Source organism: Monomorium pharaonis, chromosome 1 (genome assembly GCF_013373865.1).
Source record: "Monomorium pharaonis isolate MP-MQ-018 chromosome 1, ASM1337386v2, whole genome shotgun sequence".
NCBI classification, from domain to species: Eukaryota; Metazoa; Arthropoda; class Insecta; order Hymenoptera; family Formicidae; genus Monomorium; species Monomorium pharaonis.
The window spans coordinates 34,284,375-34,297,804 of record NC_050467.1 but is presented as its reverse complement, the minus strand read 5'-3'; the positions used below and the strand labels follow the sequence as shown (position 1 = coordinate 34,297,804).

The 13,430-nt window shown below is 32.1% G+C and overlaps 2 protein-coding genes across 3 annotated transcripts in view; one reads left to right on the top strand and one right to left on the bottom strand.

The window, feature by feature from the left end:
* The window catches only part of LOC105834554 (sodium channel protein Nach), an 88,082-nt gene extending 76,588 nt beyond the window's left edge, over window positions 1-11,494 (top strand). Inside the window, exon 9 of one of the 2 annotated variants that reach the window (XM_036283933.1) lies at window positions 10,557-11,494. In XM_036283933.1, the coding sequence (XP_036139826.1) occupies window positions 10,557-10,753 (197 nt within the window). In that variant the 3' untranslated portion in view covers window positions 10,754-11,494. The remainder of the gene's footprint in view (window positions 1-10,556) is intronic. The other variant, XM_036283935.1, reaches the window with a different exon arrangement.
* Window positions 2,272-6,697, bottom strand: LOC114254628. Its single transcript, XM_036283944.1, has 4 exons — window positions 6,518-6,697; window positions 5,594-5,852; window positions 5,245-5,436; window positions 2,272-5,049 (listed from the first exon to the last, which is right to left on the bottom strand). Exons 2-4 carry the CDS (start codon window positions 5,850-5,852, stop codon window positions 4,934-4,936), a joined length of 567 nt encoding a protein of 188 aa, XP_036139837.1. The 5' UTR covers window positions 6,518-6,697; the 3' UTR covers window positions 2,272-4,933.
* Window positions 11,495-13,430: the final 1,936 nt, after the last annotated feature.

The window sequence follows — 13,430 nt, the reverse complement described above, 5'->3', positions numbered from 1 at the left end:
AAGAAACGGTTTGTAATATATCGATTGATAAGACGTCATTACAAGTAGCTAAATTTTGGGAGATAGAGGAATTAAGTGATATTAAACATTTATCAGAGGAAGAAAGGAACTGCGAAGCGCATTTCAGAAAGTTTACCGTTAGAGATGAAGAGGGTAGATATTGTGTCAGATTACCCTTTAAAGGAAATGTAAATAAATTAGGCGATTCGTATAAAATGGCGGAGAAAAGATTATTCTCGATGGAGCGACGATTATTGTCAAACGAAGCTCAGCGTGCGGAATATTCACGTTTTTTACGCGAGTATTGTGAATTGGGACACATGATTGAGGTAACGAATTGTAATGCAGAGAAGTTGACAGATGGTTATTTCTTGCCTCATCATGCTGTGTTAAAAACTGATAGTCTTACGACAAAATTGAGAGTAGTGTTTGACGCTTCAGCCAGGTCAACCACTGGCGTTGCTTTAAACGACGTGCTTATGTCGGGTCCGGTATTGCAGGAGGATGTATTCTCTATTGTCACGCGATTTCGTTCATATTCATATGTATTAACTGCGGACATCGAAAAGATGTTTCGACAGGTGCGTCTTCATCAGGAAGATACCAAATATCAAAGGATATTATGGCGAGAAAATCCTATGGAATCGATCAGGATGTATAGTCTTCAAACTGTAACCTACGGCACGAGACCGGGAAATTACCTAGCAGTTAGATGTCTACATCAATTGGCAATGGATGAAGAAGATGATTTTCCCCTAGCATCGGAAGTTTTGAAGAGAGATTTCTATGTGGATGACCTTCTCACGGGAGCAGATAATTACGAGAGGGCCTTGCAAATTCGTAACGAATTGATTCAACTGCTTCGTAGAGGTGGATTTCATCTGAGGCAGTGGGCTTCAAATACTAGCAGCTTGATTGATGATCTGGGTGAGCGATCGGACATTGAACATCTTTGTTTGGGAGGTGAAGACAGCATTAAAACCTTAGGCATACAGTGGAGATGCAAGGACGATACCATTATATATATCATGAACACTCGAATAAATGGTAACGAGCGCCTCACTAAGCGAACATTGCTATCACAGATCGCGGCAATCTTTGATCCACTTGGACTGTTGGGACCAATCATTGTTAAAGCCAAGATTGTTATGCAACTGCTCTGGCAGCTGAAGCTTGAATGGGATGAGACAGTGCCCATGGATATATTTACATTATGGAACGAATATAAGACACAACTTAATTCCATAAATGGTTTTAGTTTTCCGAGAAGAATAATGCTTGGTGATTCCGACCTACAACTACATGGATTCTGCGATGCAAGTGAGAAGGCCTTTGGCGCATGCATATATCTGCGTTCAACCAGTCAAACGGGAGATCGAATGGTGAGGCTAGTGTGTGCCAAATCTAGAGTGGCTCCTTTAAAAAAGGTCTCTCTGCCGAGGTTGGAGTTGTGTGCCGCAGTCTTACTCGCTAATTTATATAAGGTTACCAGTGGCTCACTGAAACGAGATTTCAGGAGTATACATTTTTGGTCGGATTCCACCATTGCGATTCATTGGATACATTCATCGCCTCACAGACTAAAGACGTTTGTGGCAAATAGAGTAGCACAAATACAGACTACTACGGAGAAGTCATATTGGAGGTATGTTCCGTCTCAACAGAATCCTGCTGATCCATTGTCACGTGGACAAATGCCTGAAGCATTTGCGCAGAACCAACTGTGGAAAAATGGACCGGATTGGTTGATGGCGGATGAAGATGGCCCGCAAACTTGGTTGAAGAAATCGTAGTGCCGGAGCAGCGATCAACTATTAACTTGCAAACTGCCATATCGGCTGATTTTGTTGAGAGATTTTCATCAGTATTCCTATTAACAAGAGTAATAGCATATTGCCTGCGCTTCGTACACAACTGTCGCAAGAAAGAGAAACGAACAGGATCTATCACAACAGAAGAACTGCGGGAAGCAACGAATTGCGTGATTCTGGCGGTACAAGCGAACGCTTTCGCTAATGAATTGTATAATTTGCGTCACGGCAGACCTCTGCACTCAAAAAGTAGAATTTTGGCATTGAATCCGTTTATAGATAACGTGGGAATATTGCGAGTGGGCGGAAGACTTCAAAATGCTGATATGAGATATGCTCGGAAGCATCCCATATTACTTCCCAATAATAATCATTTTACTAAATTAATTTTTAAATATGTCCATATTAGTAATTATCATTGTGGTGTTCAAGCTACATTATACGCTGTTAGACAGAATTATTGGGCAGTTAGAGGAAAGGACATTGCTAAGTATACTGTTCGTACTTGTATGAGATGCTTTCGATTTGCAGCACCCGCACCAAAGTATCAAATGGGAAATTTACCGATGGATAGAGTAGTGAGCGATCGCCCGTTCGAGAAGGTTGGTGTCGACTATTGTGGCCCTTTTTATATAAAGGAAAAGCGTTATAGAAATAAGAATAAAATCAAGGTTTATGTGGCCGTATATATTTGCTTTGCTACGAAGGCTGTTCATTTGGAGGTCGTTTCTGATTTAAATACAGAAGCGTTTATTGCCAGTTTGCGACGATTTTTTGCCAGGCGTGGGAAGGCCGGAATAATTTATTCTGATAATGCGACTAACTTTACCGGAGCAAATAATGAACTAAAAGATTTGCATAAATTATACAATTTAAAGGAACATATTGATAACCTTCAGCGGTTTTGTGTCGACAGGGGAGTCAAATGGAATTTTATACCGCCACGTTCACCGCATTTTGGCGGATTATGGGAGGCCGCGGTGAAGGGATTTAAGCATCACATGCGTCGAACACTCGGTGAAACATTATTTACATTTGAAGAATTTAACACATTTGTAATTGAAATAGAAGGTGTATTGAATTCGCGACCGCTCACTGCTCTGTCCTCGGATCCAAATGATTGCTTGGCTTTGACGCTTGCACATTTTTTGATAGGAACGTCGTTGTCAGATATTCCTGAAGTCGATCTCACGGATGTGCCCACTAACAGATTGTCTATATGGAAACACATACAAAAAATTAAGCAAAACTTTTGGCGTCGCTGGAGCAAGGAGTATTTAAACGAGCTGCAACAGCGAACCAAGTGGTTGAATTCACACGCTTCATGTATTAAACCAGGAATCTTGGTTCTTATTAAAGATGACAACACTGCTCCTTTGCAATGATCGATGGGCAGGATAGTGGCTGTGCATCCGGGAGACGATAACATTGTGAGAGTGGTTACCGTAGAGACTCAGAATGGTACATATAAGCGAAATGTAAGAGCTCTTGCCCCGCTACCCATTGAATAAATCGTGCAGTTATTAATTGTAAATTAAAATTTTATCATTAAATTATCACATTGTTGAGAAAATCTCAAGGGGGGCAGGATGTTCGGGCTCTAACGAGTATATTGACGCGCCTGGAAAGGCCAGCGACGATGTGGCGATCACTCTTATTATTATATTTACTTGTATTTTCGACAACGACCTGTGAGTCAGTCGGCATCTACGTTTTGAGAGGCAAGCACGCAATAAAGAGCACATTTTAGTAAGATACTGTGATAAATAATTTTGGCGGCATTTCCTTAACGGAACGGCTGCATTAATCCTGTCTTTCCACTCGATATAATTTATTATATTTTATTAATTTTTAAACAACGACGGGATAAACCATGCATAATATCTTCATTCGTAAGGACATGGCTGCATTTTCTAGTATGATTGCGTCGATATCGCTTGTAGTCTTTATTCCTAGCCTCTTGGGTTTCTTCTGATAATGCTCCAATGGGTAATCCTGCATTTTCTATAATTTCTTTACCTAGTTTGAACAAATTTAAAAAATTGGCAAATTTAAATTTAAAATACAAAATTTTTTTACTTTAAAAGTCGTTCTTTATATAAAATTTTATTAAAGTGCAATTTTTAACGTTGCGAAAATTCTATGTTATAATTTATTTATCTATTTATCTATCTATTTATTTATTTCTCTTACCATGTAAGAGGATTTTATGGCATGTTACTGGCATGAAATACCAACAATATTTTTTGACAAATATTTCTGCTGTTCTGTAAGCATATGAATCAAATTTCATTGGATCTATGTTTGCTTCACAATTGATTACTTGCAATATTATACAAAATCTTTCAATCAATTCGTCGTCAACTCCAGTTATTTCTGCTGTAATTTTTGGATCAGCAAAAAATCATCGTGAATTATTTCCGTCATTGGATGATCCGAAACCTTGTTTGACAATATCTACTCTCAATCCAAGTTGATTGTAGAATGCAGCTTGTATTCTTTTTTTTTGCCTTTTCTTTTTGAATGCGCGTTTCCGAGGTTACTGACCATTTCTTAATAAAAGATTATAGGCAATGTGTAATATACACTCCATAAACTTAATTCGTACATGTAAAGGTGACATCCCGAACTTCAGAGATTTTTCTTTGTTCGATCTTAGCCTAATTTCGAATAAGTTATTCATTTCAGATGGTTTGGAATCGCAGATGAAACATATAGCTGAAGAACCCGTGTCTGTTACAAATTGAACTATTTTACTATCTATCATAGTAAACATTTCGTGTTTTACTTTAAATATAATTCCGAATATGTTTATTTCTGTTTGACGTAGTTGAACAATTTTAATATTCATATTCATATACTTCATTTTTTACTTTCTCCGCAGTTTCTTTATTATATTCAAATTTTATATGCAAATTTTATTGCGACAGTATCTTGTTGAAGAAGTTCGATTATTATTCCAAATTAAAATGTTTTTATTGTAAGTTGAAACGAGACTTAAAGGTACCATTGAGATCATAAACATACATCCATCAGAAATTTTGCCATCTTGTGTTAAATATTGCTTATATTGCTTATATTTTTTTCAATTCCTGTCGACAGATACTCTGTATATATCTCAATTATACCTTGAGAATTTGTATTCTTTGATGTGAGCACGTTACTCTGCAGTCTCTGCTGTTTTTATTTGTTACATTATCTTTAACACAGGTTTCAGTATCATTTTCAATTGATGAATCTATAAAAAATAAAATAATGTAACGCATGTTTGTATGTGGGGTGTGCGTGCGTGCGTGCGTGCGTGCGTGCGAATGCGACTTTATCTTTTTCTGTTGTATTATATATCATGTACACGTTTAATTTTCAATCACGTCGTTTATATAGCATACATAAATAGAGATATCTGACAAAACAAACTGTGAAATTGTATTACCACTAGACGAAAAACTTCTGCATATAGTCAAATTGCCTTTCATCTCCTGTACTGGAGGTAAAATGTAATTGTGGTTTGCTACACTGTATATGTTCGCATTTTCAGTATTTCTATTTTCTTCTGTATCTGTAGTATATACATATTCCTCATTTTTTAATTTTTCTATTATGGATAACGCTTCTGAATAAGTACCTATGATAAACATAAGTATTAGTGCTATGAATTCTTGAATAGTACGATTAATACAGATATTTTTTTAAACTAATTCATAATTGATACTACACAAATTAGTTACATAGGCTACAAGTAATATTACTGTCCAAATTTCTTTAATAACAATAAACTATACCTGCGCTTTTTATTAAATTTATACGGTAACTTGGCCATGTGCTTAGTGGGTCTACATTTTTTTGTACCATCTTATGCAGGACATTACATTTTTTAGACGAATAAAGGGGTGGCATAAATTTTGTTTTTATTTGACGTATCTCTTCATCAAAAAATATCCATAATGATGGTACACAATCGATAGACTTCTTCTCATTTTCATTGTCATTATCAATAAATTGTACTATGTCAAAAATTTTTCTCCTCTTTGGTACTGACATCTAAAAAATAAAATTCCAAATAGTGTAGGAACTGATGTATAATTAAAGTAATTTTTTATATTTTAATTACAGGAAACAAAATAACAAAAAATAGAAAAATTAAAAATAACTCGTGACATCTCTAAATTATATATGTATATATTGCGTTCGGCAATGCAAATCAGAGGCGTCAGGCTCTGCTAGCTTGCATCTAAGATTTTCAGTGCCGAACGCAGCAATAGAATGGGGAAGCCCCGTACAGCACAAATAGGCTAATTGGCAGAGAATGAGACTTTGTCGTAATTGTGGACGTAAGATAAGACACGAAAAACATAATCGTGAAAATATGGTCATGGATATAGTTACGTATACGTTTTCCCTTACTTTATTATTTATGTGTACAACTATAATACAAGCGAACTGCTTACATCTCGTTCTTTGCCATCAGCCATAACCTCACAGAACACCGGACACACTTACACCATTACAGTCTATTTATATTATAAGTAATATAAAGAATGATATTACGTGTCTTTTAGAAATGTGCATAGTTACTTATTGCTTAAAGTATCCAAGCAAACACCAAGTTACAGTAACATTATAATAATTGTTTGCTGGAGATTTACTGGGATGTTTCTTAATATATGTTATTAATTTATACTATTAATTTTTTTAACAGTATGTACCTTTCACAGAAAATACAAAACCACAATATTAATAATGTCATACAATCGTTCACAACTAATCACACTAATTCACGAAAAAGATATAGAGTCCTAGTGAACAGCTTCCGTTCCGTAATTTGTTAGGTTAATACAAATATGTAATACAAATACCGGTGCGTTCATACTAACACGCGCGCGAAACAAACAGGTCAAAAAAAATTTTATTTTAGGTGCATTCGGAGAGACTCTAATTAGCGCTATCAGCATCAGTCTATCCTTGTTCTACTTTTAATGAGTAATGAAGATTAGACTGATGCTAGTATTACATAATAGCGTCTCCCCGAACGCACCATTTATATATGATTTTTCTCTTATTTAGATTAAATATTTATGTTATTAGATGAATACTAAATAATTAAATTTATCAGTGTACATGTTTAATACTTTTTTTAGCGATACGTAAAAATAAATGATTTCTTATATCACATCAGTTTTTGTTACGTAAAGAATTAAGCTAGGAAATAAACTTTTTACTTAAATTATTTACATATATATATATATATATATATATATATATATATATACTGTTTATATATATGTATATATATATATATATATATATATATATTCAATATATATAAGTAATAAATAATTTGATACATTTTATAATGGCGCTATATTAACTATATATCTAAAATAAAATGCCTTTCTTAACGAACGTGGCAGTAGAGTAGGACGTAAAGTGCACAACTTCACAGGCTAGAGGTCCCAGGTTCAAGTCCCCATCATATCATGGTAAGAAATTTTTACAAATAAAAATGAATATAATTAATTCACCTATGAAATCGTAATTTCGAAGTTTTCATTTGCAGGCATACACCCTTTGTATAAAAGTTATAAAAACAAGGATGAAAAGAAACTATCTAGGCATGACGCATTCCTGACGTAAAAATCCTTCTACAGGAGGAGTTAATTTTTATTTTTTTTTGATCTATTTTCTGTCTAGTGCAGACTAGGTAGCTGCTACGTAATATTATTATCTACTATGTAGACTATTTTATTTAGACATTCACTAGGAAGACTAAGCGGTATATTACTGGGTGGAAACCAGATATAATTTCTTATATCAGAACTGTATCCTTTTGGTTGTCTAGCAATTAGCATATTTTTCTCATATAGCCACTAGAAGTGAGCGTTACATTACGATATCGTCAAACAAGGTTTCGGATCATCCAATGACGGAAATAATTCACGACTATTTTTTACTGATCCAAAAATTACAGCAGAAATAACTGGAGTTGACGAAGAATTGATTGAAGATTTTGTATAATATTGCAAGTAATCAATTGTGAAGCATAGATCCAATGAAATTTGATTCATATGCTTACAGAACAGCAGAAATATTTGTTGAAAAATATTGTTGGTATTTCATGCCAGTAACATGCCATAAAATCCTCCTACGTGGTAAGAGAAATAAATAAATAGATAAATAAATAGATAAATAAATTATAACATAGAATTTTCGCAACGTTAAAAATTGCACTTTAATAAAATTTTATATAAAGAACGACTTTTAAAGTAAAAAAGTTTTGTATTTTAAATTTAAATTTGCCGATTTTTTAAATTTGTTCAAACTAGGTAAAGAAATTATAGAAAATGCAGGATTACCCATTGGAGCATTATCAGAAGAAGCTCAAGAGGCTAGGAATAAAGACTACAAGCGATATCGACGCAATCATACTAGAAAATGCAGCCGTGTCCTTACGAATGAAGATATTATGCACATGATGCTTGTGTCTTCTGATCCCTTTATAAATAGTCTCAGAAATGAAATATATAAAAAAAATTATAAATTAAATAAAGAAGCCTAATATTTACTTTGTTAATAAAATAAAAGTGTTATTTATTAATCATATTTAAATTTCAAACAAAATTCCTTTTAAATTATATTACACGATTTTACGTTAATGAAATGTATTTGTGTTTTTGTACATTCCATAATTATATATTTTATAAAAACAACTTATACATGCGTGTATACATACATTAACTTTATTATTATTTTTCCCGTTTTAGATCATACAATTTTTAGATAAAATTTTTTTTTCTTAAATATCTTGTTTTTAAGATATTTTATCTATGTCACATTTTTTGGCTCACCTTGTGTATGTAAATTTAAAGTTTTTTAATTATTACATACATATCAAATACGTATTATAAACAAACATTGCACAATTAACGAGTTATATAATTTTTTCCGCAATTTCCTTATACATGGCACCACCGTGCGGCGCGGTCGCCCAGCCAGCGCGGCGCGGCACGACGGCACGGCGGCGCGGTGTAAATTATTATTTTTAATCATGTTTTACCACTCCGATTGATTTGAAAAAAATATGTGTTAAAGTAGAAAATCTAGAGATGTTTTTGTAAAAATATAAAAGTGATATCTCTGAACTATCACCCCCTAAAAAATTCATAAAATATAAAAAAATTTTTTCATCAGGTTTTTTTTATCACAAAAATTTATTTTTTTCATCACTTGAAATTTTCTTAAACTTGCCTAAACGATGTTTACAACATATATTTTTTTCATTAAAATCGGTCCAACCATTTTCGAGAAAAACCACTTTTTTAGATATCAATTTGAGCTCGATTAGTGCGGGGGCAGATTTCACCTGCTTATTCCGCTATGCCCTTTAGTGTAGAATACTGCTATATTTTTTTAAACTTAAAATTTTCAGTTTGTAATATTTCCATCCACCATGTTGGATCCATTTTTAATTTGTCAGATTTGATCTCAGACTTGTAGTCAGCGACTCCAAAAATTCCTTTATACCCGAAAATGGTCAAATTTTATGTACAATTTTAGGAGAAATCGATTCTTTCTGAAAAAAGTGATTTTTTTCACATTTAAATTTTTATAAATAATCACTAAAGGACAATTAGATGCAAAAACTTTGGAAACGTGTAAATAAAGTATTTCTGTACCGGAACAGTGAATCATCATAAGTATCTCAAAGCAACAGTTTTTATAACATAAAAATGAAAGAAAAATAATGGGAAGGCAATAAAAGGATAGACGTCTTATATCAAATTTTTTTAAAATGTTTAAAATGTCTTATGTTCCGGTTTTGGACATTGTGTTGTCTGGGTAAATTATAAAATACGAATTTGTTATAAATTTTATCCTACTCTTTATTAATTTTTAATAAAAGTTAGTATCTTATTATATATTTTTTCTAGATTTATATCTTCTAAATACAATACAATTATTTAAAAATTTATGAAGAAATCATGTATCATGTCATTACTAGAAGATGACAATACAGAATTACCAATATTAAATAATCTTTCAAAGGATGCACTGTTTGGTAAAGCTATATTAAATTTAATAAATACCTTTTTTAATTTTACTTATAATTAATAATTCCACATCAAGTAACTTATTAATGACTGAATATAAATTACATATGTTATAAATATGAAATTCAATTCAAACTACAAAAAGTAATGATAAAAGTAACTGTTAAATTCGCTACAGTTACAGAAAAAGAGAAATAACGCTGTTACCAGTCCGTTATCAAAAAAAGTAACTGTAACGATAGCGCATTACTTCCCAATCTTGCATACAAAAGATTTTAATATAAATAATACATATACAAAGAAAAATTATATCGCCACACGTAAACAAAGAAATAAAAAGAGTGAACGGCGCAAAAGAAAAAAATGAACAATAAGTTTGTAGGTTTGCCAACATAGATAGGCAAGAAGATATGATTAGATACAGTTCTCATTAGGGCATTAATGGCGGGAATTAAAAAAAAAAACACGAAAATAAAAAAATATATAGCAACAGAATTAATGATTGCTATTTTTAATTTTTGGATTAGAATCAATTTTAGATATTTAATCTAATCAAACAAAAATCCTAATATTTGGATATTTTATATAAAACAGATATATATATAAAAAAAAATAAAATAAAATAAAATAAAACGATCTTAATTAATGTAAAGTATGAATACTTATTTTATTTTATATGTATTTTTACTTTTTACAGCATTTTTAGATACCGCATGGCCAGAGATGAACTACACACAGAAAAATCTACCGAAAACAACAGATGATATAAAAAAAGCACCTTGCGGATGCATACCAGATTGTTCCTTGTACTACTACCCTATTGAAAGCTCCTTAGGATTGCTTGATAAAACACTTTATTATAGTGATGGCAGTTTCTCAAAGGATTCTCGGTAAAATTTAGACAAATGTATAAAGCGTTAAATTACACATCTTTTTTTTAGATACGTTTTTTATCAAGTTTTGATATCTTACTTTCTCATAAAGGTAATGTGTTATCATTATCATTACATTTTGAAAAAATACCTCGTTATCATCATTATTCAGAAAGTAACAATTCGTTAATCTTTAAAATTTTTTCAGAAATTTTTTTTTAGAGGTATTCAATTGTATTGCTATTTGATCTGTTTATACAAAATATATAATAGTTGATTAATCGTAACAAAGTACTTTCACAAATATATTATATGTTTATAAAGTAAGAATAAAAGTAACGATAAAATACATTCTCTAAAAATATAACAATTTTACCGTTACAATTACTGACAGAAAACGTAACAATCTACAACTAAACATATTTCAGTATATGTCTACATAGTAACGAAATTAGAATTAGTAAATTGAAAGTAATAGAATATATGCCCGGGTCAAGCTGGCTTTCTCACTATGCAAAAATAAAAAAGAATAACGCCAAATTTTGAGCTACTTATAAGCTTTTACATGCCACAAATTGAAATTTTTTAGTTCATTGATGTGAGTAGGAATTTAACATTTTTTGTGGGCAGACTGAGTCAACCCCACTTAAAAATTAAGATATCGAATCGATCGTTGCGGGAGATATTTATGAGCTGATATAGTTGCAATTTTTGAACTCATTTTTTTAACCCCCCAAACAATCTCCTGACAAATGCAACTCAAGAAAAATGTTAGAAAAAATAATAAAACCTATTAAAAATCATCTTAGAAATGTAGCGTACAAAATTCCAAAAATTAACTCTTAAAATGCATACATTCCGAATTGCAACCTTTTACGAGAAAATCACCTCAAACCTTTTCAGCGCAAGAGAGAACTGTACTTAAATTCAGGCTGACTGTACATTTCACAACTAAATATCGTTTGTCGATTTACAAGCTCGCAAAATATGTGCATCTCGATTTTTGAGCAGCAGCTCCTTTATGAGAAAATTATTCGAAACCTCCCTAGCACAAGAGAGAACTGTACTTAAATTCAGGTAGATTAATTATGTCACATCTAAATATCGTTTGTCGATTTACGAGCCCGCAAAATATGTGCATTTAGATTTCACATCATGTGATTAGATTTCACACAATCGATCACATTGTTTTATTTCGGCTGGTAATGCATTATACATTAACATTCGTAAAACAACGCCGGCATATTTTTTAGGCATATTTTTCTTAAAAATAAATATGCACATATTGTAGTATAACCTTTGTCTTATGGTCATGAATTGCAGCGCTTGGAGTATACATTTGACTTTGGTGACGTGTGTCACATTATGACTCTTATAGCCCTATTTTGCGCTTTTTGTAGCCTACTTAGCTGGGTATCTCCCATATCAATTTATTTCCCATATTAATTTATTAGCAGCGTCGCACAATACTTAAAGTGAGGTACTATGATTGTCTTATATACAGTATATCTAGTATATGTCGATATATAATTTCCTATTCTATTTAGAAAACTTATTTTCTTACCTATCTTCTTTAGCATATAATCACAATGACCGTTGAATCTAAGTCTCAGAGACTTGGATCTATGCATACGACCCGGAAACAACCAACCAATCGAGCTAATATCGTGCAAAAGGTGAACCAAGGTGAACAAAATCAGACATAGTAAAAATCGACATAGAAAAACTCACTTTGTATGTTTACAAAAACACGTGTAGCTCTGCACCAATTGAATATATTGACATAAAACCCTGCATAGATGTCAAAGATAGTACTACCAACCCACAAGAAAATGATTTCATGATTTTATAGTACGAAGAGTACGCGAAGATTAAATGAAAAATTCACCTTATTTTTTAATCACAGTAGTAAACGATTCTAGAATTGTTCCTGTAATACCGTACTGATATAATTTCTCTAATAACCCCCCTCTATCAATTGTCTCGAATGCCCACTGAATGTCTACAAAAACAACTCCTACTATTTGTCTCTCACTAATTATCAATTTCTATTCATCTATGATTGCTCGAATTGCTGTTTCACACGAATAATTTTTCCTGAAGCCTAACTGATGTTTCGTTATGATATTATAACTTTCTACAATTCAATTTGTTTTTTAACTAATATCTTTAATACCTTCTCATATATTGGTAGTATATTAATAGACCTTTAATTAATTGCCCTTTTAGGTTTTTCTACTTTTGGTATTGAAATTATTGTGGATGTTTTTCATTTTTTCAAAAAATGACCCTCACTCAATGACTTATTTATTATATCACAATATTCTTTTCTTATTACACGAAACATTTTTAATATATCGCTAGTTATTTCTTCTTTTGTACCTTTTTTATGAGGTAACTCCTTAATAATTACTTCTAACCATTTTGTCGTAATTGATTCAAATTTTTCCAACTCTCTCTTCATTTCAGTACAATAAATAGTTCTCGTACCCATGCTCGTTATATAATTCCTATCTATAGATTTTATTATGTCTTTAATAATATATAAATTAAATTTATCAACTGCACTCTATATTATTGTTTAATATCTCAAAATCTATATTTTCTACAATTTTCGCGCCTATTAGTCCTCCTCTAATAACTTCTTTCAATGTTTTCCACGTGATTGTAGAATTGTTACTATTATGATCAATCATGCT

Excerpts from the sequence above, each read along its gene's own strand:
- LOC114254628 (XM_036283944.1), bottom strand. The coding sequence starts at position 5,852 with ATGTCAGTACCAAAGAGGAGAAAAATTTTTGACATAGTACAATTTATT. Across the intron at positions 5,437-5,593 it reads AAATTTAATAAAAAGCGCAG|GTACTTATTCAGAAGCGTTA; the intron begins GTATAGTTTATT and ends TGTTTATCATAG. Across the intron at positions 5,050-5,244 it reads CAGAAGTTTTTCGTCTAGTG|ATTCATCAATTGAAAATGAT; the intron begins GTAATACAATTT and ends TATTTTTTATAG.